Source organism: Notothenia rossii, assembly GCF_949606895.1.
Source record: "Notothenia rossii genome assembly, chromosome: 8".
NCBI lineage: Eukaryota > Metazoa > Chordata > Actinopteri > Perciformes > Nototheniidae > Notothenia > Notothenia rossii.
The window spans coordinates 41,357,230-41,382,308 of record NC_136906.1 but is presented as its reverse complement, the minus strand read 5'-3'; the positions used below and the strand labels follow the sequence as shown (position 1 = coordinate 41,382,308).

Sequence of the window (25,079 nt, the reverse complement as noted above, 5' to 3'; positions counted from 1 at the left end):
GAGGCGGGGAGACTCAGAGGACAGGCTGCGTCACCTCACTTTGTAACCCAGGAAAAGAGCAGGAATTCTGGCTGCGTGAGTGTTAAAAGTGCATTCATCTGTGTTAATCCGACAGCCGCAGAGGTGCTGACGCAAAGCAGGCGGAACAAATTGATTATTTGAACCAGGAATAAATGTTTGCAAGGCAGGGAAAGTGTTCCTGCAGCCCCTCCATAATGGTAATAATGATTAGAAATGATTTCCAGGGCAGAAAGCGTTTTTTAAATGTGGAAAAAAATATGTTAAACTGTTTAAAAAGCACAAAGTGATTTGAGTGCAGTTCTCATGTGTCCCCACAGGAGGGCGCGTCGTCCCAGGGAGCACAGTGCATGGTGACAAGGTACGATTTATACCCTAAAATAGCATGCTAAGTGTGGGTGGATTAGTTTCAAAGCATGCACACTCTGCTCGTGTCAGACTTCCATCAAATAGACCGGGGAAAACACCTCTCATTAGCCCCTCACAGACCACCAAAGGACGGACTAAGCAGCTCCAGCACGGCTCCCTCACATGGAGCTCAGGTTATTTCATACCTCCAGGAGAGGGACCGGGAAAACCACCTCTCTGTAGCCCCTGACAGAGCCCCAAAGGACGGACTAAGGACCTCCGGCAACAGTGGCACTTCCATAACCTCGTGCACCGTGAGACCCCGGGCCCCCGGACTTAAGCACTCCCCCACGGACTAAACCCAGATGTTCACACCCTGCAGAATCTCATGCCCCTGGTCACCTTTAAGGGGGGGTGGATTTTGCGGTGCTTTACCGTCCGAACACAAGCATCAATATTCGTCCTCCTTCACAGCAGCAGCAGCAGCAGCAGCAGCAGCAGCAGCAGCAGCAGCAGCAGCAGCAGCAGCAGCAGCAGCAGCACCTGCCCTGCTGGAGGTTCACACTTTAACTTATTTGTATTCGTTTTTTTTGTTCCCCTCCTCTGCCTTACACATCCTCCCACGCTCGAGCACTCCTCACTCGGACTAAACCCCTCCATGCACACCGCCAGAACCAGAACCTCACGCCCCTGGTGACCTTAAAGGTGTTTGTCTTTGTTTGTTTTTGTACTCCACATAGACAGGCAGGTGTTCAGCACCACGGACAGAGCGGGCCCGCTGCTGCTGCTGCTGGAAGGTGGAACACTTTGAGTCTTTTTATTTTCTCTTTTCTCCCTGCTCCTGCACACACCTTTTGTTACCCTCCTCTGCATTACACATCCTCCCACGCTCGAGCACTTCTCACTCGGACTAAACCCAGATGTTCACACCCTACAGAACTTCATGCCCCTGGTTACCCTAAAGGGGTGGATTTTGCGGTGCTTTACCGTCCGCACATGGGCATACATATTCGGCCTTATTCATGACACTACCACCCCTTCTTTGGAGGATATTGCAGGATATAATTTAACATGGAACCTCTCCTGGAAATGCACAGAGTATGTCCATTTCCAGGAGAGGTTACATGTTAAATTATATCCTGCAAAATGACAGGCACTGTATTTGCCCCTGGGAACCTTCAAGGTTATACTAATGTTTTTTTTTTTTTTTTTATTTAATTATCACACCACTTTTACAAAAACAGTATACAAAATAAACATAATAACAACATGATTAACAGGGGCCTGGGGGCCATATTAGCCGTCTAACTTGTACAGTGCACCGGGGAAAAAAGGTTGAGTCCACGGCCCCTTTCCCCTCATCAGGAGTACCAATCGGTCCTGAAGAAGAGGTATCGCTGCTCTCCGCCCCTGAATCCTCTTCGGAGGTAGCTGACGGTGGTAGACCTCCTTCTGATGATGATGCTGCTGCAGCTGCTGCCGCCGCCCTGAACATGGAGCGGATCTTCAATGCCTCCTTTATTCCAGGCGTATTCGCGTAGAACCGGTCTGCAGTGCTTACGTCGTGGCACATAAACCTAGCCAGAATCGACCTGCTTTCTGGATCTTGGTGATGCTTGATATTGTCAGCCAGGGCAGTGCGCAAGATGGTGAAGGTGACGGCTGTTTCTAGCCCAGCATCAGCCCAAGCCCTCTTCAAGTGAGCGTTCAGGTTCTTGGAAGCCTGCTTCCCCGATGTGAAAAGGAAGAATTCATTCTGAGGACCCGACAAGCCCTCTTTTATCCCCATCCACCGCATGACCCAGCTAAACTCCTTTATTGTAAGCACCAGCTGTGCTTCACCAAATGTCTTGGCAGTCTTGTGATCCTGCACGTGGATGATGTAGCCCTCAGCAGTGCCCCTTCTGTCCGCCTCAAAGACCTCCGTGTTGGTCATGTTGGCATACACACCCGGACGGTGGCCATACAGGAGGCTCCAATGGAGGGTTAGATAGCCATATAGCAGGTACTGGGTGATTGAGGTCGGATTGCTAGCCATCAGGTCAAGGAGATCAGGGATGCGCTTCTCAGCGGCCGCCATGGCGGCGAGAAGCTCCGCCTGGCTCGGCAGACGATCCAGCTTGTCCCTCTTCACCTTAAACTGGTGGAGAGTGACAGACTTTTTCAAATCGTTAATGTTGGCTTTCACCTCTCTGATGATGTTGGTCATATCAGACTGGGTGAGCCTGCACCCCCGGAGCTTTGATGCAGACAAGTACCTCAGGAAATGGTTCACAGTCTTCAGGAACAACAGCGATGTTGTGACTGTCCGGCCCGACTCTGAAATATACTTGCTCCAGCCACGGACCCTCTTTGTGTCTTTTAGAAACAGCCAGTCTGACAGCCGGTCAAAACCATGGGACATGAATACTATGAAGTTCTTTATCCGGCTGACATTGGACATACAATTCTCTTTCCGTTTTACTGTCGGTGCAAGACCCTCACAATGACCTCTGTATGTCTGAATGTACGTCTCCATGCTTTTAGGCAACGTGATTTCACGCATGGTATTCCGCAGTCCCTTCCCAGTGCACCATTGATTTTGGGAAGAGGGCCAGTCCTTAGCCAGATTAGCTTTCAGCTTATTGGAGACAGACGCACGGGTCTTCTGGCATACAGGGGTCTCACTACAGGAGGCTTCTACGGACCGCATGACAGTCTGCATCGGGGTCTTGCTTCCGGAGGCTTCTGGGGACCGCATCACAGACTTGAGAGGGATCTCACTCGCAGAGGCTTCTATGGACCGCATGACAGTCTTCACTGGGGTCTCACTACCGGAGGCTTCTGGGGACCACATGACAGTCTTCACTGGGGTCTTGCTTCCGGAGGCTTCTGGGGACCGCATCACAGACTTGAGAGGGGTCTCTCTACCGGAGGCTTTGTCGGACCGCATGACAGTCTTCACCGGGGTCTTGCTTCCGGAGGCTTCTGGGGACCGCATGACAGTCTTCACCGGGGTCTCACTACCGGAGGCTTTGTCGGACCGCATGACAGTCTTCACCGGGGTCTTGCTTCCGGAGGCTTCTGGGGACCGCATCACAGACTTGAGGGGGGTCTCACTCGCAGAGGCTTCTATGGACCGCATGACAGTCTTCACCGGGGTCTTGAGAGGGGTATTGCTGCCGGAGGCTACTGAGTTTATGTCGGGGGTACTTGGGATTGCTACGCCCTTAAATCGTATACATTCTTCGTCTTCCTCAAGCAGAGCAGCAGTGGCATTCTGCTTTCTGGGTTTTAGACCCTGTTTTAGCCTGGAGCGCAGGGTCTTCACCTCATCAATGAGGGCATCCTTCTGAGCCCTCAATGCCACATTGTCCAGCCTCACCTGCATGCAGTCCTCTTCGTCACACTCGGTATGTGGGGAGAAGGGTGGAGGGTGCACCGGGTATTCCTCCTCATTGTCTATATCCAATGATGTAGCCATTCCAATGATGGGATTAGTCTCTCGGAGGTCATGGAGCAACTGCAGGGCCACACTATGCTTCAGCCTTGCCATGACCTGATGTGCCTCATCTCGGGAGAACTCAGGGTGGTCACGAGTTACATGACGGTGTAGTTTCCTCCCAGCATACGAACACCCTGTGATGGGACAGGGTTTGGTCCGAACATTTATTCTACCACTGGCCATTTTAAGAATGATGCCTCTTTCATCCAGGTTCCGCACTGCATGTTTGTGCTTAAGGTGCTTATTCAAAGCCAGATAGCGGAGGCTGCACACCGGGCATTCGGTCAACATCCTTCCAAAAAAACACACAATGAATTCTATTTAAATGGTTTTCTGTTTCCCCGTTTATATGCGTTAGCCAACTGCTGATTGCAACCATGGGTCCGATGCTTCAATGCAGGGAACACGGACCAAGGGGAGGACTTGGGTTACCACCTGGTTAAAATGGTCCCACCTCCGCACCAACGCGACTGGCGATGGGTCCGATACATTGATTGTTTTTTGTTTCATGGTTCTGCCACGAACTCACAAGACAGTTTTGGGTACAAAACGTGGGGGTAACAGTACCTCCGGGCGCTCCGGGCGCTCCGTCCCGCTCCGGCTTTCGCCGCAGCGGGGGGAGGAGGCATTGAACCCCTCGCACCTGCCCCCGGAGGAGGCAGGGGAGTCAGGTACCCGGAGGCGCACGGTGGACGGCCAGGGCGAGACCGCCACACCGCACTGGAGTCAGAGTTCCGAGTTTTTCGAGCCAGGTCCCGGTGAAACGCAGTACGGAGCACCCGGCAGGAACCTCCAGCAGACCCCCCCGCGCGGTTCCCTCGTCCCTCGGAAGAGGCGGAGAGGTGGGTGTTTTTCATCTGCTGGCGGACTGCCGGGGAGAACGTGCTGCTCGGGAGCCAGGCTCAGAGTTAGTGGAAGTGAGAGCCCGTGCACCTGCCTTTTACAGCAGGCACGCGCTGGTATAGGGTCAGGGCACATGTGGATGGAATGTTTGCTAGAGGGCACTGACAGGTTTGACATTTGTTTTTCTGTGTTATAAGATAGTGTAAAGCTTGGTTAAAGTTAGGTTATGATTTTGATCGGGTATTTAAAAAAGAACATAAATAGTACAAACTGTTCTGAACTATTTTATATAACTCCATTGCATGTAAAAATTTAACTAATTATATACAGTACATAATGGTCAATACACTCTAAAGCCCAGCAATGAAAAAACTGAAACATTGAGCTCACTTTCTTAGGTTAGTTGAAAGCAATAATATTTGAAGTTGAACTTACTTAAATGTAATATTATTGCTTTCAACTAACCCAATACAGTTGTGTGAAATCTGTTGACATAATATCACCACATATCACACACAATCACAATCACCACAGTACACCTCTGCTGAAACTGGTTCCCTCAATAATCTCATCCTCCTCGAACTGAGTGCAGCCTTCGATACCGTGAGCCACACCATCCTGCTTACCCGACTCAGGGACATTGGTATTGAAGGTATTGCACTCAGATGGCTCCAGTCCTACCTCACTGAACGATCCCACTTCATCTCCCTCCCCAACCACTCCTCTGCCACAGCCTCAGTCACCCAAGGCGTTCCTCAAGGATCAGTACTTGGCCCCCTCCTCTTCATCTTTTACATCCTCCCCCTCGGTCAGATACTCCGCCACTTCAACCTGGACTTCCACTGCTATGCTGGTGACACTCAGATCTACCTCAGCACCAAATCCCTCCATAACACCCCCCCCCCCCCCCCCCCCTTACCCACATCGATTCCTGTCTGACAGCTATTAAAACTTGGATGCAACATAACCTCCTCAAACTGAAAAGCAACAAAACAGAACTCCTCCTAATCGGCTCCAAATCCACCCTCAGCAAGGTCACTAACATAACACTCACCATCAATGGCACCATTGTTTCCCCCTCCAATCAGGCACGCCACCTTGTTATAATCTTTGGCCCCTCCCTCTGCCTCGAACCTCACATCCACCAAACCGTCAAAACCTTATTTTTCCACCTCCTCAATATTGGAAAAATCCTACCCTCTCTCACCCGCCCCGCAGCCGAACGACTAATCCATGCCTTCATTTCCTCCCGCCTCGACTACTGCAACTCACTACTTTGCGGCATCAGCACTGCATCCCTCAACAGACTCCAACACGTTCAAAATGCAGCTGCACGTCTCCTCACGCATACCAAATCATGGCTTCACATCAGCCCAGTCCTCAAAGACCTCCACTGGCTTCCTGTCTCCCATCGCATCAACTACAACATTCTGGTCCTCACCTACAAAGCACTCCACCATCTGGCCCCCCCTTATCTCACTCCTTATCAACCCCCACGGTCCCTCAGATCCACCGCAGCCGGACTCCTATCCATTCCCACATCCACACTCGGGAGCTTTGGGGACAGAGCCTTCTCAGTGGCAGCTCCTAGGCTCTGGAATTCCCTCCCCCAAGATCTCCGTGACTCTGGGTCCCTCACAGTCTTTCAGTCCCGCCTCAAAACACATCTTTTCAACTCTGTCTACCCATAAGCCCGCCCCCCCTCTCAATCAACTTCCTCTTGACTGCCTTTTTTTTGGTTTATTTTATTTTGCTGTATTTATTTGTTTGCCTGCCCTTGTTTGTCTACCCTCCCTCATACTGTAAAGCGTCTTTGAGTTGTGAAAAGCGCTATATAAATAAAATGTATTATTATTATTATTATTATTATTATTATTATTATTATTATTATAATATATTTAATTAAAGTCAACATGTCAGCTTTTCAGTGAGCTATAGTTGACTTAAACCCCACCTCTCCCATGATGCCTTACTGTGGCGTTGCCGGGAACGCTGTGGCTGCCGGGGTCCGGGCCGCTCGGCCCCTCGTGGCTCTGCAAGGACTGGTACATGTTTAGGGGGTGGTCGCTGACGGAGGCCTGCGGGTGGGAGTGTGGATGGAGGTGTGAAGCTTTGAACTCTGGGATGCTGTTCTGGGGAGGGGGGGCAAATTGGGCTGATGGGTAAGCCTGAGCCATGGATAGGTCCGGGGGTGCCGGTGTGTCCTGGTTACCCTGTGGACAAAGATATTCACCGTTTATTTAGAGGAACATTTCCACATTCCATTCAAGGAGACTTTTCTCACTTCCTTCAATCTCAACTTTAAAATGGTTTTTCAGTAGTTCAATTAATGTCATGTGTTATGGCAATTTAGTTGCAGGCGTCTATGAATTGCACTGTGGGGAAGTTGGACACTATAGTCCAGACTAAGACATCACCAAGACATTTGGTCAAGTAACATTATTTCCAGACATTTGTGATGAAACTAATAATCTTGGTGATCACCTGACTTTTTATCTGGCTCCACGAGCTGGTTGTCATTTTTTATTTAAATATGTCAGCAACTTCTGGATGTATCCTAATGACTGGTGATCGTCTAGCACAGTGGTTCCCAACCTGGGGGGGGGGAGCGTGAAGCTTGGGGAGAAGTTGTAAACAAACATTTTTTGCTCGTAAAATCTATCAAATTTTTAACTCAACCTGCAGATAAAAGAAAAGCGGACGCGCCCACGACAAGCCTTTCAGCAATAAGCCTTTCAGCGATAAGCCTTTCAGCGATAATTCCCAAATCAACAAAGTATCATGAGGCATACATCTCCCTTGACATCTAAGGTGGTTGGTGGGGAGATCTCTCTTTCTCTCTCTCTCTCTGTGCGGGGGGCGGGGCATCTCGCTCACAGACTCGCTCACAGACTCGCTGCAGCACTGTGCACACAGAGATCTGCCGGAGAACAGAGCGTTCAAAAGTGACAATGTACAAGGCTAGATGTGGTCAATGCTCGTTTGCCATAAGTATTTTTGCATAAACGCGGAAACACAGGCAATCTTTCCATCAGCTGGCCAAAAGGCATCATATTCATACGGAGAAATGCACCATTTTCAACTTCCTTAACTCAGAGTTCTGTTGACCCGATTACGTGTAAGGTGGAAGAAGTACTCAGATCAAGTACTTAAAGGTGGGGTAGGTAATTTTGGAGAAACCAGCTCGAGTGCGCTTGAATTTGAAAACAGCCGGAAGAAATCTGCTGCTTCCTTACGGCCCCTACACACGGCGGCGTGCGTTGCCGCTTCAACGCTTCTGCCCATTCACTTTGAATGGGCTGACGTCACGATTCGCCGAACTGCATTGTGTGAGCAAAGCGTAGCTTCTCTCGCGGTGCTCGCTGCAAAAGTAGAGAAATGTTCTACTTTTGCCGCCTCGACGGAGGCGTCAGCCAATCAAATCATATGCCAGTACAAGCTCTAGCCAATCAAACCGCGTGCTTGTGTGTCTGGGGCGGGAGATTCATGTGATTGGTTGGTGGTCGAGTTTCAGCACCCCCCGCCGGCAAGCGACAACCCACGCCGCCGTGTGTAGGGGCCGTTACTGCCCGTCCACACGGCGGCGTGCGTTGAAGCTTCAACGCTTCTGCCCATTGACTTCGAATGGGGTGACGCCACGCTTTGCCAAACTGCATTGTTGCTCGCTTGGTTGTGGGTCGAGCTTCAACGCATACTGCCGTGTGGACGCTGCGTTACAGAGCCCCTCCTCCAACACACACGAACGTGCACATGACCAATGAGGGCACGAGATAAGTTTGTGCACAGATGGAAGGCTGACAGGCAGGTAGGCCATCCAGTTATTTTAGCCGGGCCGGCTAAAATGATTGGTCGTGCTTTTGACAGTACTACGGCTTCCACAGATGACATTTTTTTATGGATTTTTTGTCAAAGCAATTAAGATATTCATTGCTATCAGGATGTTAAGAGAATTCCATGGAATATAACAAAAAGTGGGTAACACTTTACGGTAAGGGTACATGAATCATCATGAATTCATGCATGACTTAATGCATGAAAAAGCATGAATTAATTCATGTAGTACTCATGTAGTACTTCATGAACTCTCAGTAATGTACAGGTATTAATGGTATCTCCTGCATGACTTAATGCAGGAACAATACCTTAATTAATGCATCAACTAAGGTATCTCAATCATACTGACTTCTGAGTTATTAATGATGTTCATGTCTTCTTCATATAGATCTGCAGTTAAAGTGTCAGGCCAAAAAACGGACCAGTCACAGCAATTCCAAGTGTTGTAATCATGAGCAACTAGGCATGACTTTGTCATTACTTCATCATGTTTGTCCATCCATCCATCTTCTCCCGCTTATCCGTGGTCGGGTCGTGGAGGTAGCAGTTCCAGCGAAGAGCCCCAAACTTTCTTTTCCCTGGCCACATCAACCAGCTCTGACTGGGGGATCCCAAGGCGCTCCCAGGCCAGAGAAGAGATATAATCCCTCCATCTGGTTCTAGGTCTACCCCTTGGTCTCTTCCCAGCTGGACGTGCCTGGAACACCTCCCTAGGGAGGCGCCCAGGTGGCATCCTAACTAGGTGCCCGAACCACCTCAACTGGCTCCTTTCGACGCGAAGGAGGAGCGGTTCAACTCCGAGTCCCTCCCGGATGACCGAACTTCTCACCTTATCCCTAAGGGAGACACCAGCCACCCTGCGGAGAAAACCCATCTCGGCCGCTTGTACCCGCGATATCGTTCTTTCGGTCATGACCCATCCTTCATGACCATAGGTGAGGGTAGGAACAAAAATGGCCCGGTAGACAGAGAGCTTTGCCTTCTGGCTCAGCTCCCTTTTCGTCACAACAGTGCGGTAAAGAGACTGCAGTACCGCTCCCACTGCTCCGATTCTCCAACCCATCTCACGCTCCATTGTTCCCTCACTCAAGAACAAGACCCCGAGATACTTGAACTCCTTCACTTGGGGTAAGGACTCATTCCCTACTTGGAGTGGACAGTCCATCGGTTTCCTGCTGAGAACCATGGCCTCAGATTTGGAGGTGCTGATCCTCATCCCAGCCGCTTCACACTCGGTTGCGAACCGATCCAGTGAGTGCTGAAGGTCGCAGACCGATGAAGCCATCAGAACCACATCATCTGCAAAAAGCAGTGGTGCAAATCCTTAGTCCACCGAACTGCAGACCCCCTGCAGACTCCCATCATGTTTGTGCCCCTTCAAATAAAATGGTGACCCGGTCGGTCGGTCATAGCAGTGCATGTATTCTGTTGAATTCAAAGTGTTGTAATCATGATAAATAAAAGCATGACTTTGTCATTACTTCATCATGTTTGTGCCCCTTCAAATAAAGTGATGACCTGTTCCATCGTTTACACTGATAAATAACATATGATTAATGATGGTATGACATAGAATGTATTAAGCAATTCATGGGGTGGGTTGGAGAAATTGTAGTAAGGTCACTGAATTTACACAAAATATACTGCAGATTTTACAATGTTGTTTATTCAGCAAAAAATACTTTTATTTTGTAAAACAGAATATTGAAGAGTGCCACAGGGAGATATGGGTGACACCAGAATCACTGGAGTGGGCTGTTATGCACCGGCAGGCCTGCCAAGCACAATTAGCACCATGTGACACAGAACAACAACAGTTTAACCCATCTAGGAATATCGATTTTCATAACACAGAGCTCCGGTTCAAACAAGGAGTTGGGTACTTAAGTGTGAATTCTGTGAATGTCAAGTAAAGATCCATTGTCCTTGTTTTGGAGGATTGCTGAAGCTGTAGGCTCCTGCTCGCAAAACATCCATCTTCTTCATATCTGAAGTCAGTGAGCTCTTGGTGGTTCAATCAGGGAAACATGACCCGAATGTCCTTCAGTAAACGGCCGAGAGGTCCTTCCTTATGCCTGTTTCCAAGCCAGTAAGTCCACTCTATAACTGCAAGATGTTCTTTCAAAAGTTTCTCAGTTCGGTTTCCCCTAAGCCGCCAAATTATTGATTTGTATGTTAACCATGCCCTCTCTATATGCTGAGTGTGAGCTCCAGTAACAGGATCAACAAACCACTTTGAACGGTTCACAGTGAAGTGTGAATAGCCCAAATTGGTGAGAGCACCCCTATACGCCCCCCACTCATCACTAATCATTACTGTCCCAGGGCGCACATGCTTCACCACCAACGGAAGTAGATGGTTGCGGGACCTCCTCTTCACCAGCTTCAATATAGGTCTTTGAACTTTTCCTTTCACTCCAAGCATTCCAAAAACACACTTTCTTCGACTCCAAGTGTTGACTATTCTCCCACGACCATACTGTAAATACAAAAAGTCTCATTAAAACTTCACCATTAAAATGTCTGTTTTAGTTATACAGCTTGTTGTCATGAGTAAACTATTTTTATTTATCACTAATTTGGCGACGGAAAAGTATCACTTGCATGTAAATTCCTAACACAAAGAGTAGCTAATCACTTGCCTTTGAAACTTAGATTTTTTTATACCAGGCAAGGATGAAAATCTTATTTTTTCCTTCATTGCCTCTCCATTTTCTCTGTCATGGTAATATAGTTTAGTTTACTAACAATTGATTCATATTCCTTAGCTTCTTACCTTTAAAGTGAGACCAGATATATGCATCTTTATCGTTGAGGAGCTATTCCTGATTCATTTTGGGTTCTTTTGGGCGTTTTTTCCAAGGAATAGGGTTAAAAAGTAGGACTTTAAGCCTCACAAGCACTACTACAAACACCTGCTAGCTTGAACCAAAATGTAGAATTATAAGTTTCAGTTTGGGCTTTGGTGAAATGCTACTGTTCCAAGATGACAGATTTTTATGGCATACTATATTATGCCTTTCTGATAAAATGTATGGAATAATATACTATGACTTTTTAATGACATACCAGATACTTTAGCCTTAATCTTTTTGCCGAACTGTCTACCTTTCGTTTATGGCGAAAGTTGCTCTCCTCAATGACAACAATCTCCTTTTCATCTCCTAGGCGTTGTCCAGTCCTTTTTTTGTGTCGCCTCATTGCATGTCTGCAGACTTTTCTTGCACAGGATGCCATCTTTGAGAGAGTTGTTGAGCTTTTTGCTATGCCATCTGTCTTCATATCAACCTGCCTCATTCGCAAGCCTTGTGAAAAGCTGACAAGGAAGACAATTTACCTTTTTATTAAATGTTTTGTGTAATCACAACATAGGAATTATACAGACTAAAAAAAATGCAGTGGTTGGTTACCACCTTCACTCATTAAATAAACAGAAAGCACTATAGGGGTTCTTGTGCACCCTCCACTCACTGCTATCACATCTTAGAGCCATAAAGACTCCTAAATGCAGTCATGATACAGACTTTTTAATATTGGATTGCAGTACAATCCCAGTAAAATCTATGATGGTATGGCTGATCTGAATGTATGATCTGGATTACCTGTAGAAGAATTTCATCCATGAAATTAAACTGCATCTTGAGTTCTCAAAGATAGATCCAGTTCTGATTGTTTTGGTTGTTTTTCTTCCCCTGTGGCTCTTATGTCCGCATACCCTGGACCAAAAATAAAACAGTTAACCTTCTATAATACAGTTAAATACTATATACAGTAGCCTATGTAGTTTGGCTATTGTGTAAACAAGTGTTCACAATTATAATGTGTCCAATAGCCTAAGTGTTTCAACTTTTGCATACTTTATTGTGTTATAGTTTTCCTTTAAAATGTGTAACATTTTCTTTTTTTTGGCCATCAATCTATAACCATTGTGTGACTGCTAAGCAACAAAATATTTAATCGATTTCAAATACTTTATGAAATCTGAACTGACTGCATGTACAAAATGTGCCTGAACTCATCAGTTAACTATACGCATGGACTTGTGTGGGGATGTGTGGGTGCCATTAGTAAGAACGTTGCCTACTGGACTTTCAAAACCATGTAACCATGGAAAATGTCCAATAACCTTTTGTAATGATCGGGCTTTATGCATAGCTACGATGCATATGTTACCACTAGGAGGCAGTATAACATCCATTGACATAGAAGGGAAAGCACTGTTAGTATATATATAGAGAGGCAAAGTCCCTCCCCTTCCGGGGGAGCTCCATGGTACCTTATTTCGGAAAAGTTATGCATTGAAGTCAATGGAGAGAGAAAGATTATCTTTCAATCCCATTAGAATTTTGCCACGAATTACACATGATGTTTGTCAATTTAAAAGATGATTTTACAAGTCAAAAAAAAAATGTCACTGGTGTGATCATTCTATAATACACAATTTAAAACATAGTGCGAAGTGGTTGCTATGCAACAACAATAACAGCTAGCGAACATATTAGACAGACAGCATTCTCGTCGTTTAGGTGGGGGTTTTTTCTGGAGAGAGGCACTTCTCAATCCACTCCTCCATAGTTAGGCCATCCCGGAGGTCGAAGTTAACCTTAAATGTTTTCATCTTAAGCTTTGTTAGTTAGTTATTTTCGTAACGGACGTAACTGTTGTAGCTTTTCTCAGACGCGGAGGGATACTGACTTGTGAAAAGTAACTACAATTATACCCGGGATATACACTCATTATCACGGCTAAGAAACATCAGATTGCTTGATTTAACTTCTCCCTTTTATAAATATATACTAACTGTGCTTGCCCCCCCCAAAAAAAGTTGTAAATTAAACAAGTGAACCAAATAGTAACCGCCCTTACGGTACGCTTTAATAAGTAAAGCCAAGCTAGAGCTAAGTGTCCCCACTAAAGGGTCCGTGTGGCAACACAACACAAAGGTATTTTGAATTAAATTAGGGAATACCTCTGTGACTTCATAGGGATGTCAATCAGCTCCTGTCTTCACAGTGGGTGTTTCTCAATCGCGAGTGAAGCTGCTACCGAGCCACTATTTCAAGCATACTACGTCATCGAGTGCCGCCGAAGTACTGTTCCAATCTCCAGCATACTTGGAAATCTACCGAGCCCAGCGTACTCCGTTTGGAGAAATATCGAGGCTGCACATGAGTAGACTCCGCGGTCTTAAAATCCCCGGACGGACACATTTCCCCAAATCTGTGGCGGAAGATGTAAGGCGGGGCCTCTCATATGACGCACACCTGCACACTTGCTAGCCTGTTCCACTCTTTTTTTCTGAATGCCAGGAAGTATTCTTGACTCGCTTCTGAAGCAAGATGCTCGGCAAAAATGTGCTACCAAGCAAGCGTACTCGCTTGAGAAACACCCAGTAACTCGCAGATACTACCTTCTTTAATTGAACCCTTCACATTCAAACAGAAACTAAATAGGCAGATTTAGAAGGATTTATTTATTTGGAAATGTTATTTTGACTACAATTAAATCAAGTTATTTTGGTAAAACTAATGAAAAATATAACAAGAAACATACTTAACAAAAAAAAAATGTTTAATGTTTTTAAATATTATTTTGTAAAATATCTTACCCCTGACGGCTTGCCACTGGTTAATACATACCATCTATAGACATCTGTTGAGTTGTGTTTCTTCTTCAGCTTCATTGCGTTTTGACATAATCTGCATCTTTTTTTTTTCTTCAGATGTTTTTTTTTCTGTAGCCATTTCATTAACTTGGCTGTCCTCCTTTTAGTTGGCTTTCCTTCAGTTAAAGACACTATTTGACTTGCCAAGGTCATGTTTGCTGGTCTATTGTTGAAGCTCTGCAAGTATCAGTAACGTAAAGCCTGCGATGTCAGGGTCATGCAGATAGGATGACCTTTTGGGAGCGCTTTTTTTTGTTTCCTCCTCCTACGAAGTGACTTGAAGGCATCATGCTTCCTAACAAAAACATCATTAAGGTTCTTAATGATATAAAACAATTTGGAGTGCCCTGTTCTCTGACAGTGGTATCATCCTGGGATAACACATTGGAAATCCAGGTTCCACCAGAACTCCGCTTTGACATGTACCACGGAACAAAAAAAACTTCCACCGTTCTGCCGATTGCACCAGACACCGAGGAGGACAGTGGGAAGGAGGAGGAGGCACATGCGCAACCCGCGAACACACGTGGAGGCAAGACCGGAGAAAGCAGCATGGAATCGTTAGCTCTGCGAAGAGGCAAGAGGAAGTGTTGAGAGGCCCAGTATGAGACAGATGAAATTGTTGGTATGTAGAACATTTTAATATTGAGAATTTGGCGACTTACATGTACATTCCTACCGCAAAAAAATCGATAAATAACTTAACGTTAGCAAGTACAAGCTAGCTATCTTAACAGCGTGGCTAGCTTTCAGTAAATGAATGCTAATTGTTAACGTGGTTCTGTTAAAGAAGGGGTGGGCAACCTCCGGCCTCCGGGCCGTATACGGCCCTCGAGGTAATTTACAAACACACGCAAAAAATTCAAGAAATCACGCGCAAAAAATTCAAGAAATCTAGACCGCAAAATAATTAAACAAGCGAGTGCCTGTTTTTCCTGGCCAAGGTCAGGGTCCTTGAACACAACACGAGCCTAACGTGTCATCACGTGGTATATATCTCGTCTGACAGGGGTGTAGTTCTAACGGAGAGCACCAGAACGCGGCTCAGGGCCGTGACTTCACAAATTGCAATACCCATAAGGAGACGTACACATGCCGCAGTTTTTGCGTGGCTATGCCTTTAATTGAAAGCCCAATGGCAATCAGTTCATCTGTCATACTGATCATACAGTCAATAACTTTGTTGTTATTAGCATCTGGTTAGATAGCTATGCTAACGAATATAAGAAGCTTTTTCTCCAACCAGTGAGATAAAGGCACATCTTTATATGATCATTATAGTTATAAAAAAATAAAAAATAAAGTAAACAGTTACAAAATCTGCTTAGAGTTCTGTTTCATTTGGGTGTTGAGAGATGTATCCATAGATCTATTAATTTTACTCTCAAAGTGCACCATATTGATGCTTTTAACTTCAACATTTAAAAAAAATCCACATGGATATGAAACTAAATACATTTGCACACATCTTGTGTCCATATCTTTCTGTTTTGGTGGTCATACCACGGTGCATGAATGCGCGGGTCATGGTCAAATATCTGGATTAAGAGGTTGCTTTTTCTTTGCACAGCATGAAAGAAAGGCGAAATGAATGGGCTGTGATTTTAGTTTTTTAAGCAAACGTTGAGTTCAATAATTTGTACGGCCCTTGAAGGATGTTGTAAAAATTGAAATGGTCCTTGAGAGGAAAAAGGTTCCCCACCCCTGTGTTAAAGGCTAATGTTAGCTATAAAAGGTTATTGTCATGTCTTTGTAATGCCTGGCAGCCATCAATTACGTAAGGGATAATGTGCAGCGAGGTGGTCATTATGGGGAAAAAACACCCGACGCGAAGCCTGCTTATTACATGTGGCCATGTAATAAGCAGGCTGTCCCGCTTATTACATGTGGCCACATTCTCAACAAAATAACGACACAACTCCCAATAATTATTGAAATGCTTTTATGGATTTAGAAAATATTTTTATTGATTTTTAAAATAGTAGGCTATTATTGATGAATGCATCCGCTAAGAGAAAATAGTCCATTACTGTTTGAACTAGGTAGCAGTGGCAGGAACTGCTTCAATAGCGTTTTTGCGGAGCTTTTTTGATTACAGATTTGAAAACATCGCTGCTTGCTTTAAAAGTAGCACAATTCCTTATGTCAAACCTTGGAAAGTATCTAGATATCCCTGCCCTAATGCCAAAGTAACTTGCAACTGAATATGTTTTGATGACTATGTCTGGATCGTTGCGTAAAAAGGATGGTTTCTGCCCTGTTACTTCTCCGCTGTTTTCTTGTCCCAGTTTGAAAAGTGGGACAAACTGTATACAGTTCAATTGAACCGACTTCTTTCTGCAAATGTGAGCGTCCTTAACACAATAGAATGAAGCTGCAGCGTCGGAGGCTGCACCCGCACTCCCAGGACCCTAGACCTTAGTTGTTTTTGCAACATCGCCACCTAGCGGATTGGATGACCGCAAAAGTAGACATTGTAATGCAAAAGTAACAAACTTTTAATTTAGTTACACATGTTTTTATTATTATTATTATATTTATTTTATATAAGGAGAAGGCGTGGGGTTAAATGTGTAATATAATATAATAGTATAATATTTAGTTTATCAATTTGATACCGCTTATGTTTCTACAGTATCATAATTCTTATTGTATTACACGTTCGAAATGAATCAAATTAAATGTGTCTTTAAAGAGGTGCTAGATTACTGAAAAACAACTGTAAGTGTGTTTATGCACCAGGCTGCAAAAGATAAACATGCAATTTCAATCTGCTGTTGTCGATTAGATGAGGGCCTCTGTCGGGTCAGCGATAGCTTCTGTCGGGGGCACGCCGATGGCTTCTGTCGGGGGTACTGCATCTGCTGAAACTAAAGTAGAAAAACCCAATACCAGTCATACATATGTGTTACAACCCAGCTCCTGGGCTGTAACATAAAGCAGGGAGGCGAAACGAGGGATAAGAACATAACAGTTGTTTATTTTTAACTAACAAAATAGAGCAAGCCACCAACAACAGGTCCCCAAGCCTGGCACGGAGCGAGTGCCCAGAGGAGTGAACACCGATAATTTCACAGACAAACATAAATTAGGCCTAATTGTTAGATTCTGACATGAAAGATTCTAACCTACAGAATAGGCCGACATAATAACTGACTAAAACACCTCATGCAATATTACAAAACATGGCAACATGTAAACAAAAAGGCTAACAGTTGGTTTTGCATCATAGGCTAACAGATGACATTTAGCACTTGTTGCTTGTATTGCTGTCCAATTGACACCTAGTTGGGCTTGCCAAAATCACGCTACAGTTTCATTAAACAAATAATCAAAATGCTAACGAAGCTAATGCTTTTGCTAATAATACTTTTGCCGAAAGCTATAGGTAACGAATAATTGTTTTGTGTGCCTTTTAATACTGTAAGAAGCTATCATAAGCTAACATATGTTTGTTTGTATTGCCTTAAGACTATCATAGTTAATGTAAGCTAATCACACTTCATTTCAAAACACCAGAATTGTTATTAATATTAAACAAATAAAACTTTAAAAACAGTTCACATTACTCACACTCTCTGCGTTGCCGTTCATATTCATGTCTCCTGCTCCTGGCGATGTTGCAAAACAACTAGGGTCTAGGGCAGGGATATTCAACTGGCGGCCCGCGGGCCAAATCCTGCCCGCGGGGAGCTTTCTCGTGGCCCCTGGAACGCACTCCATATTCCAATATAAAAAAAATATAAAAAAAAAAAATATTAAAAGAAAATATTAAAAAAAATATATTAAAAACAAATTCTAATTACAGAATTTATTTTTATAATCATTTAAATAAATGTAAATATATGTTCGCTATTATGTTATCCGAATTAAATGAGTCCAAATTATTTCTCCTTCAATAGCTCTTAAAAGGCAATCTTGCATTGGACTGATCAGCGTGTAATTATCGCGATATCGTGTCAATCTCGTTACTCTCGTTACTGATCCAAAATGAGCGGAGAGAAATGGCGGAAAATTGACGGTGAAAACCGACACTTCAACCCCAAATGGACTGATGATTTTGTATTTATTTTACCATCGCACGCCAATCCTAGACCTTTATGTTTAATATGTCAAATAACTGTTTCAGTCTGCAAGGTTGCTATTGTGAGGCGCCACTATGAGACCAAGCATGCTGCTAACTTCAATGCTGCTTACCCGCCTGGTAGCACAGCTAGACGTGGTAAAATAGAAATACTTAAATCTTCTTACACTGCATCAACCACTATTCTTACAACTGCTTCTACAGCCCAGGAAAAGGCCACTGCTGCTTCCCTACGAGTGATGTTCGCTTTAGCCAAAAAGAGAAAGCCATTCACTGACGCTGAAGTTGTGAAGGAGTGTACTCTTGAGATGGTGGATGAACTTTTTGCAGGAGATAAAAACAAGGAATATATAATGAACCGTTTGAAGCAAGTACCGCTCTCTGACACATCGGGAAGTCGAAGAGTAGAGGTACTGTTTGAGGACTGTTTTTCAGCATTAATTGCCGATCTCAAATCGACAGAGTACATGTCACTCGCTGTCGATGAATCGACCGATGCAACAGATACGGCACAGCTCTCGCTGTTTGTGAGGTACTTCGATGGTTACGTTTATAAAGAGGAGTTGTTATGCCTTTTACCACTGACAACCAGCACTACAGGTGAAGTGATTTTCGCTGCAGTTTGGAGTTTTTTTGAAGAGAAAGGTTTGGATCTAGGTAAGATCAACCTTCTCGTTACCGATGGCTGCCCGTCCATGATTGGGAAAGAAAGGGGCTTTGCATCTCGCTTATGTGCAGAGCATCCCACAGTGAACACACTGCATTGCATCATACATCAATCAGTTCTGTGTGCGAAATTGTCAGGGGAGTTGAAAGAAACAATGGAGACTGTCGTAAAAATTGTGAATCATATTCGCTCGACGTCAGGTCTGCAGCACCGACTGTTCAAAATGCTGCTTCAAGAGCAGGAAGCCGCATACTCAGACCTATTGCAACATAACGATGTCCGCTGGTTGAGCCGAGGACGTGTTCTCGAACGTTTCTTTGCACTGCGAAAGGAGGTGAGTGAATTCCTCTCAAGCCAGAAATCAAGCAAAGCTAAAGACCTACTTGCACGCATGCAAAAGCCGGATTTCATTGCACAGATTGCCTTTTTGTGCGACATCATGGGCCACCTAAACACACTCAACCTGCAGCTACAGGGGGGAGGGTCAAGTGTGGCTGAGATCATTGAGAAGGTTAGTGCGTTTCAGGTGAACCTGGACCTCTTTCTACCTGACGTAATGGGGAGGAAGATCCACTTCCCAACACTACGCAACGTCCCCGTGAGCAGCGCAGCAATGGCTGGAATGAAGGGACTTTTGAAAAGCTTGGCTGAAAACTTCACAGAGCGATTCAACGACTTCAAGATTCCAAAACAGGTTATTTTATTTGTGCGCAATCCATTTGCGGTCGATGTTTCCGGGTCCTGTCCAGCCGAGGCGAAAGCCGTGATGCCCGGTATTGACGAGGCTGCATTCCAGCTGGAGTTGGTGCAAATTCAGAGCTCTGATGTGCTGAAAGCAAAATTCGGAGAAGAGGGACTGTGCGAGTTTTGGGCTCATTCTACTCATCAGTTTCATCACTGCCGGAGACTGGCTATCTACCTGTTAACCATGTTTGGATCTACTTACATATGCGAGTCCGGATTTTCGACAATGAACTTGATAAAGAATCAACATCGCAATCGACTCACGGATGAACATCTCAACCAGTGCATGCAGCTTGCTCTGACCTCGCACCGACCTGAATTCAGCAAACTGGCTATGGCTCGGAAATGCAACTTCTCACACTGATTTGTCAGGTAGCTTCTATTTTCATTTATTTTGTAATGATGGGACGCTGCCTATGCTTGCATCTTTGTTAATCTCGGACTTCTAGGCCTCCTCTGCCTCTTACTGATCGCATTTGCTATCCTAGGCCTAGCATTGTTTTCTGGTATTTGTTGCCACCCAGCATTTTGGTGTTATAATACACAAATCTATATGGATTCATTAGAATAAAGTAGCTGTGGTATGGGGGGGCGGGCGTGGTTTAGCGGCAGGTTGTAAAGCAGGGGGCGGAGCGGCTAATTGCCTGGGATTGACGTAGCTGTCAAGTGGATTAGAATGATAGGAATGCGGTGGTATTTAACCACGTGTGTTTTTGTTCTCTCAGTAGGAGACTGGCGGACAGACGGAAAGACGAACGTTACGCCAGGACGAGAATCCAGACCCCTGCCAGTTATCATTTGCCCGTTGAGGGATTGTTCTGTTTTAGCCACCTCGGGAACCTTGTGTGAAATAAATATCCGTTTACCCGACTGCGTCTCGCTCTCCCTCCTTATATTCCGTAGCAGACCACAAATCTGCCACAGTAGCCTACATTACTATTTTGGTTGCCTATTTTACTACTACTACAATAATAATAACAATATCAATAATAATAATAATAATTTATTATTGCATGGTTGGTTGTACAATAACAATGGCATTTGTTCATTTTCATTGTCAGTCTTGTGGCCCTCGCCTTCAAGACATTTTACAATTGTGGCCCCCTTCCTAATCTAGTTGAATACCCCTGGTCTAGGGTCCTGTGAGTGCGGGTCTGGGAGTGCAGCCTCCGACGCTGCAGCTTCATGCTACTCCCTTAACAACGGTCAATAAATCCTTGACAGCGGTCTGTCTGTTCTGGATTAACAACGTGTCACGTTGAATTGACCAATCAGAATCGAGTATTCAACTAAGCCATGTAATAAATAGCATTATTACATGGTTGAGTTGAATACTCAATTTGAAATGTAATTATATCTTAGATGTTATAACTTTCACATACATTTGGTCAATTTCATCCTTCAGTGACTCTGAACATGGGAATCCTGACTATCCTACTCCCACTCATTACAAATAATAAACAATGATATGTGATATTGATAGTGACTTATTATTGTGCTTTGTCTTGTCTAATCTTCCATCCAGGCCTGTCTGTGCAACAGCCTCAACAAAAGAACAGGAAGTCGCGGAAAAAACATGCTAATGCCAAGACGCCTGTAAAAGGTATCCTACATTGCTCCTACAGTGTTGTTTACAAATTTGACATAAGATTAATACTTTACCTTTGAATTTTAGACGTTCAAAGTATTAATGCTGCTTTAAGTCAATATGTGTTGCACCTGCTAAAGCAGTATTTGGAGCTGACATGTTTTGTTAATCAGTTTTTTCCAATAGAATAAGTGTAAGTGGCACACGACAAACAGTTGTCAAAGAAAAAGTTGTAATTGTGTATATTGTTTGTAATTAATCAACATTGATTTAATATAATCTTACGAGTAGTTTAAGTATTAATTTGTATTGTCTTTTTTGGGCAATCAGCTTTTAGTCATCAGTGTTTGGTTTGTTACAAGCACTGGATTTTAAGAGATTGTTCTAAATGACTATTTACTACTATTTATTTTTTAGTATCATCCTTTTAATCAGATGGACATTGCTATTGTGAAATTATGTCAGGTTTCCAAATGAAATCAACTCATATGTTATATATTAAAAAGAAACAAAAGCTGTGACTTTTACGATTGGCTTATGCTTAGGATGAATTAATGATAGTAACCATGCAACAATGCAGTGTATGGTGCTCAAAATAAATGTCATATAATCTAACAATACATTGTCTCTAATATTACTACACAGACCCTTCTGTGCATCAGCCTCCACACAACCGGGCAAATACATCGCCATGGGCTGAAAAGGGTATTTCTGGTTTATTATGTCGTGAGTGCTGTATGTATTGCAAGATATATTTTACTCCAGCCCTTACTGTAATTTTTTTAATGTAATGTTGACTTTTCTCAGTATTGTGTGTTATGTTTTATGATAAATACTACTTAATAGTTGTTATAGATCACAATGAATCCCGAAACATAAAATGTTATCTGATAATAACAAAAAAGATTGTAGGTTGTATGTGATTGTAGTAATGGTTCTTATATCTCCCGATCCAAAATGTACCATTGACTTGGCTGCTACTTGGACATAAACATGCATGACTGGCAAAAAAAGAACACTGACATCAACCGTAGCAAATATATAATCTCTCTAAAGTTGTCATTTTTATCTGTCATTCAAAATGTACAGTGCTTCCACCTCTGTCGGAGCATCCGGGAACCTCTGCAGAAAAAGCACAAGAATACGGTAGGCATTTGTTTCACAGCCAGCTACATTAATTCAAACAGTGCTCAGGTGTGGTTTTATACTGCTTTGATTATTTGCCATTTTGCTATTGGTTAAGGAGAGGGAGATTGTCAAAAGTTTAAAATGTAACAGTATTTAATTATGAGGCCTTCATTTGTTTCAGAAGACCCCAGTCTACAGACAGCTCTGCAGGAGGCTCAGCTAATGATATACGGCAAAAATCAGGAGATTGCCACCTTGAGAGAATGGGTTAATATTCTAACGGAGGACCGTACATTTCTCAGGGAGAGACTTAAAGAAGGTAAAGATGATTTGAGGAGATTACAAGTTTAGAAATGTACATATAAGTTGATTGTGATGAAACAATTGCTGTTATTAGGAAATAATTACTTTATTTGTTTTGTGTAGCTCTTGCAGTCAGAAAGGAAAGGGGAGGCGAGCTAGCCACGAAGATCCCACCTGGAGATCAACCACCTGGACAGCAGAAAGAGGACTCGGATGAATCGGACCTTACGTCATCTAGCGATTCATCCGAGTCTGAATCAAGTTCTGAATCATCTGAGGACAAGAAGCCCAAGAAGAAGTCCACGTCCAAGTCCAAGTCTAAGCACAAGCTCAAGCGCAAATCGGACAAGAAAAAACTGAAACATTTGCGAGGTATGTACTGACTTTTTCAAAAACTCAAGTGATACAGTTGTCACTCCAAAATGAGGTTGGCTTAGCAATTAATCAATATTGATATAACATAGAAAGACCCACCGAGATTGCAGAAACATGTTATACCTATCCCAGACAAAGTCCTCAATAGTAGCCTGTCATTTCAAAGTATTACAAAAGTCACACAACTGCAGAGGGCAATTGTTTTTAAGAGACATGTACTTGCTACTGTTCACCATAAGCAGGTGAAAGCCATTACCACAGAAGTTGAAAGATGCCTTGCTTGTCAAGGTGTTGTGTCAATTTTGTTACAAATACATTACCTGCAAAAAGGGGATTGATTTATTTTCACTATAATTCCATCTATAAGTAACATCCTATATGATGGGGGACCCTGGGACAACATCTTGAACCAAATGGGCAGCCGTGGATTAATTTGTGTCAGTTTATGGTGTGTTTGATGTGAAAAAGTTTGTTTGTCGGAAGTCTGACATGGTAGCTGGATCTAAACCTCTCAGTCTCTCTTTCAAAGATTACAGTCGTCATGGAAATACTGAATGTGTCCTTTTGCCTCTCACACATATGATCCTAGCCTGTGTATTTACTTGATTCCCACTAGCATCTATATGCACACATAGTGCAGTCAGCTAACAGATGGATCCTTTACCGCTCGACAGACACCCCACTCTGCTGGTGTTTTATGAAAAGCGTGAAGACACAGTCCTCACTAACTTTTTTAATTACACATTGTTACAAAGTGGCATTTGTCATTCTAACAAACATCTTTGGTAAGCATACTGTACAAGCTCTGGCTTCCCATACACTTTTACCAGATAACAGTCAAGAGTATCATTTTGTAGTAACTCATTAAATTAAAGTGAATAAACCTGAAAAAATGTAAAAATGAGAACCCTGCTAACTGCATTGATCCCGCACTTCATTTTATGGAGGTCATTTGAGTGCAGGGAGGTAGTTATAGTGTGGTCCTATAGGGTTTTCTTTAGTTGGACTTGTTTTGCGTTGAAACATTGCTAATGCAACTTAAGAGAGCTCTGACTCCAGTGTGCAGTTACCTTTCTATTGTATTCTTACCATTTCTGCACAATTTGTACTGTACTTGCTGTGCATAAATGGCTGCTAAAGTTGACTGAACTATGTAAGAGTTTGATGATGTAGCAAATATGAAATTGTGAATCAATGTGCAGCTCTGCCACTTTGATCAAGCTCATTTTCTGCTTTCTATTGTCTTCCAGTGAAAACGCCAGACCACTCCATTCGCCGGTACAATATGGTACTGGAGATGGTAAAAAAGGAAGGCATCAGCAAAGCTGTTGCATACACCAGGCTTGGTGTGGATCGCAATACAATTGTGTATCAGGCGCCGATTGCTGAAATTGCCTTCGTAAACCCAGAGCTGTACAAAACCTTGAGGTCCAGCTTCAAGAGGAAGGACAGCATCAAAAGATTTGCTGAAACCTGTAGGGGCTTTTGCGAGCAGGAGCCTACAGCTTCAGCAATCCTCCAAAACAAGGACAATGGATCTTTACTTGACATTCACAGAATTCATGCTTACAGTAAGTACCCAACTCCTTGTTTGAACCGGAGCTCTGTGTTATGAAAATCCATATTCCTAGATGGGTTAAACTGTTGTTGTTCTGTGTCACATGGTGCTAATTGTGCTTGGCAGGCCTGCCGGTGCATAACAGCCCACTCCAGTGATTCTGGTGTCACCCATCTCTCCCTGTGGCACCCAATTAATATTCTGTTTTACAAAATAAAAGTATTTTTTGCTGAATAAACAAAATTGTAAAATCTGCAGTACATTTTGTGTAAATTCAGTGACCTTACCACCATTTCTCCAACCCACCCCATGAATTGCTTAATACATTCTATTTCATACCACCATTAATCATATGTTATTTATCAGTGTAAATGATGGAACAGGTCACCACTTTATTTGAAGAGGCACAAACATGATGAAGTAATGACAAAGTCATGCTT

General features: G+C 43.8%; 1 protein-coding gene and 1 long non-coding RNA gene across 2 annotated transcripts; one reads left to right on the top strand and one right to left on the bottom strand.

Moving 5' to 3' along the window:
• The first annotated feature begins 333 nt into the window (after positions 1-333).
• On the top strand, positions 334-24,816 carry LOC307016108 (uncharacterized protein). The gene is made up of 7 exons (XM_079645141.1): positions 334-379; positions 21,213-21,290; positions 21,921-21,980; positions 22,365-22,421; positions 22,585-22,722; positions 22,830-23,078; positions 24,332-24,816. The coding sequence occupies exons 5-7, from the start codon at positions 22,626-22,628 to the stop codon at positions 24,694-24,696; spliced, it is 711 nt and encodes a 236-aa protein (XP_079501267.1). The 5' UTR covers positions 334-379; positions 21,213-21,290; positions 21,921-21,980; positions 22,365-22,421; positions 22,585-22,625; the 3' UTR covers positions 24,697-24,816.
• LOC307014013 lies at positions 10,315-12,212 on the bottom strand. The gene is made up of 3 exons (XR_013801131.1): positions 12,130-12,212; positions 11,636-11,843; positions 10,315-11,006 (listed from the first exon to the last, which is right to left on the bottom strand). It is a non-coding gene; the product is annotated as an uncharacterized lncRNA (long non-coding RNA).
• Positions 24,817-25,079: the final 263 nt, after the last annotated feature.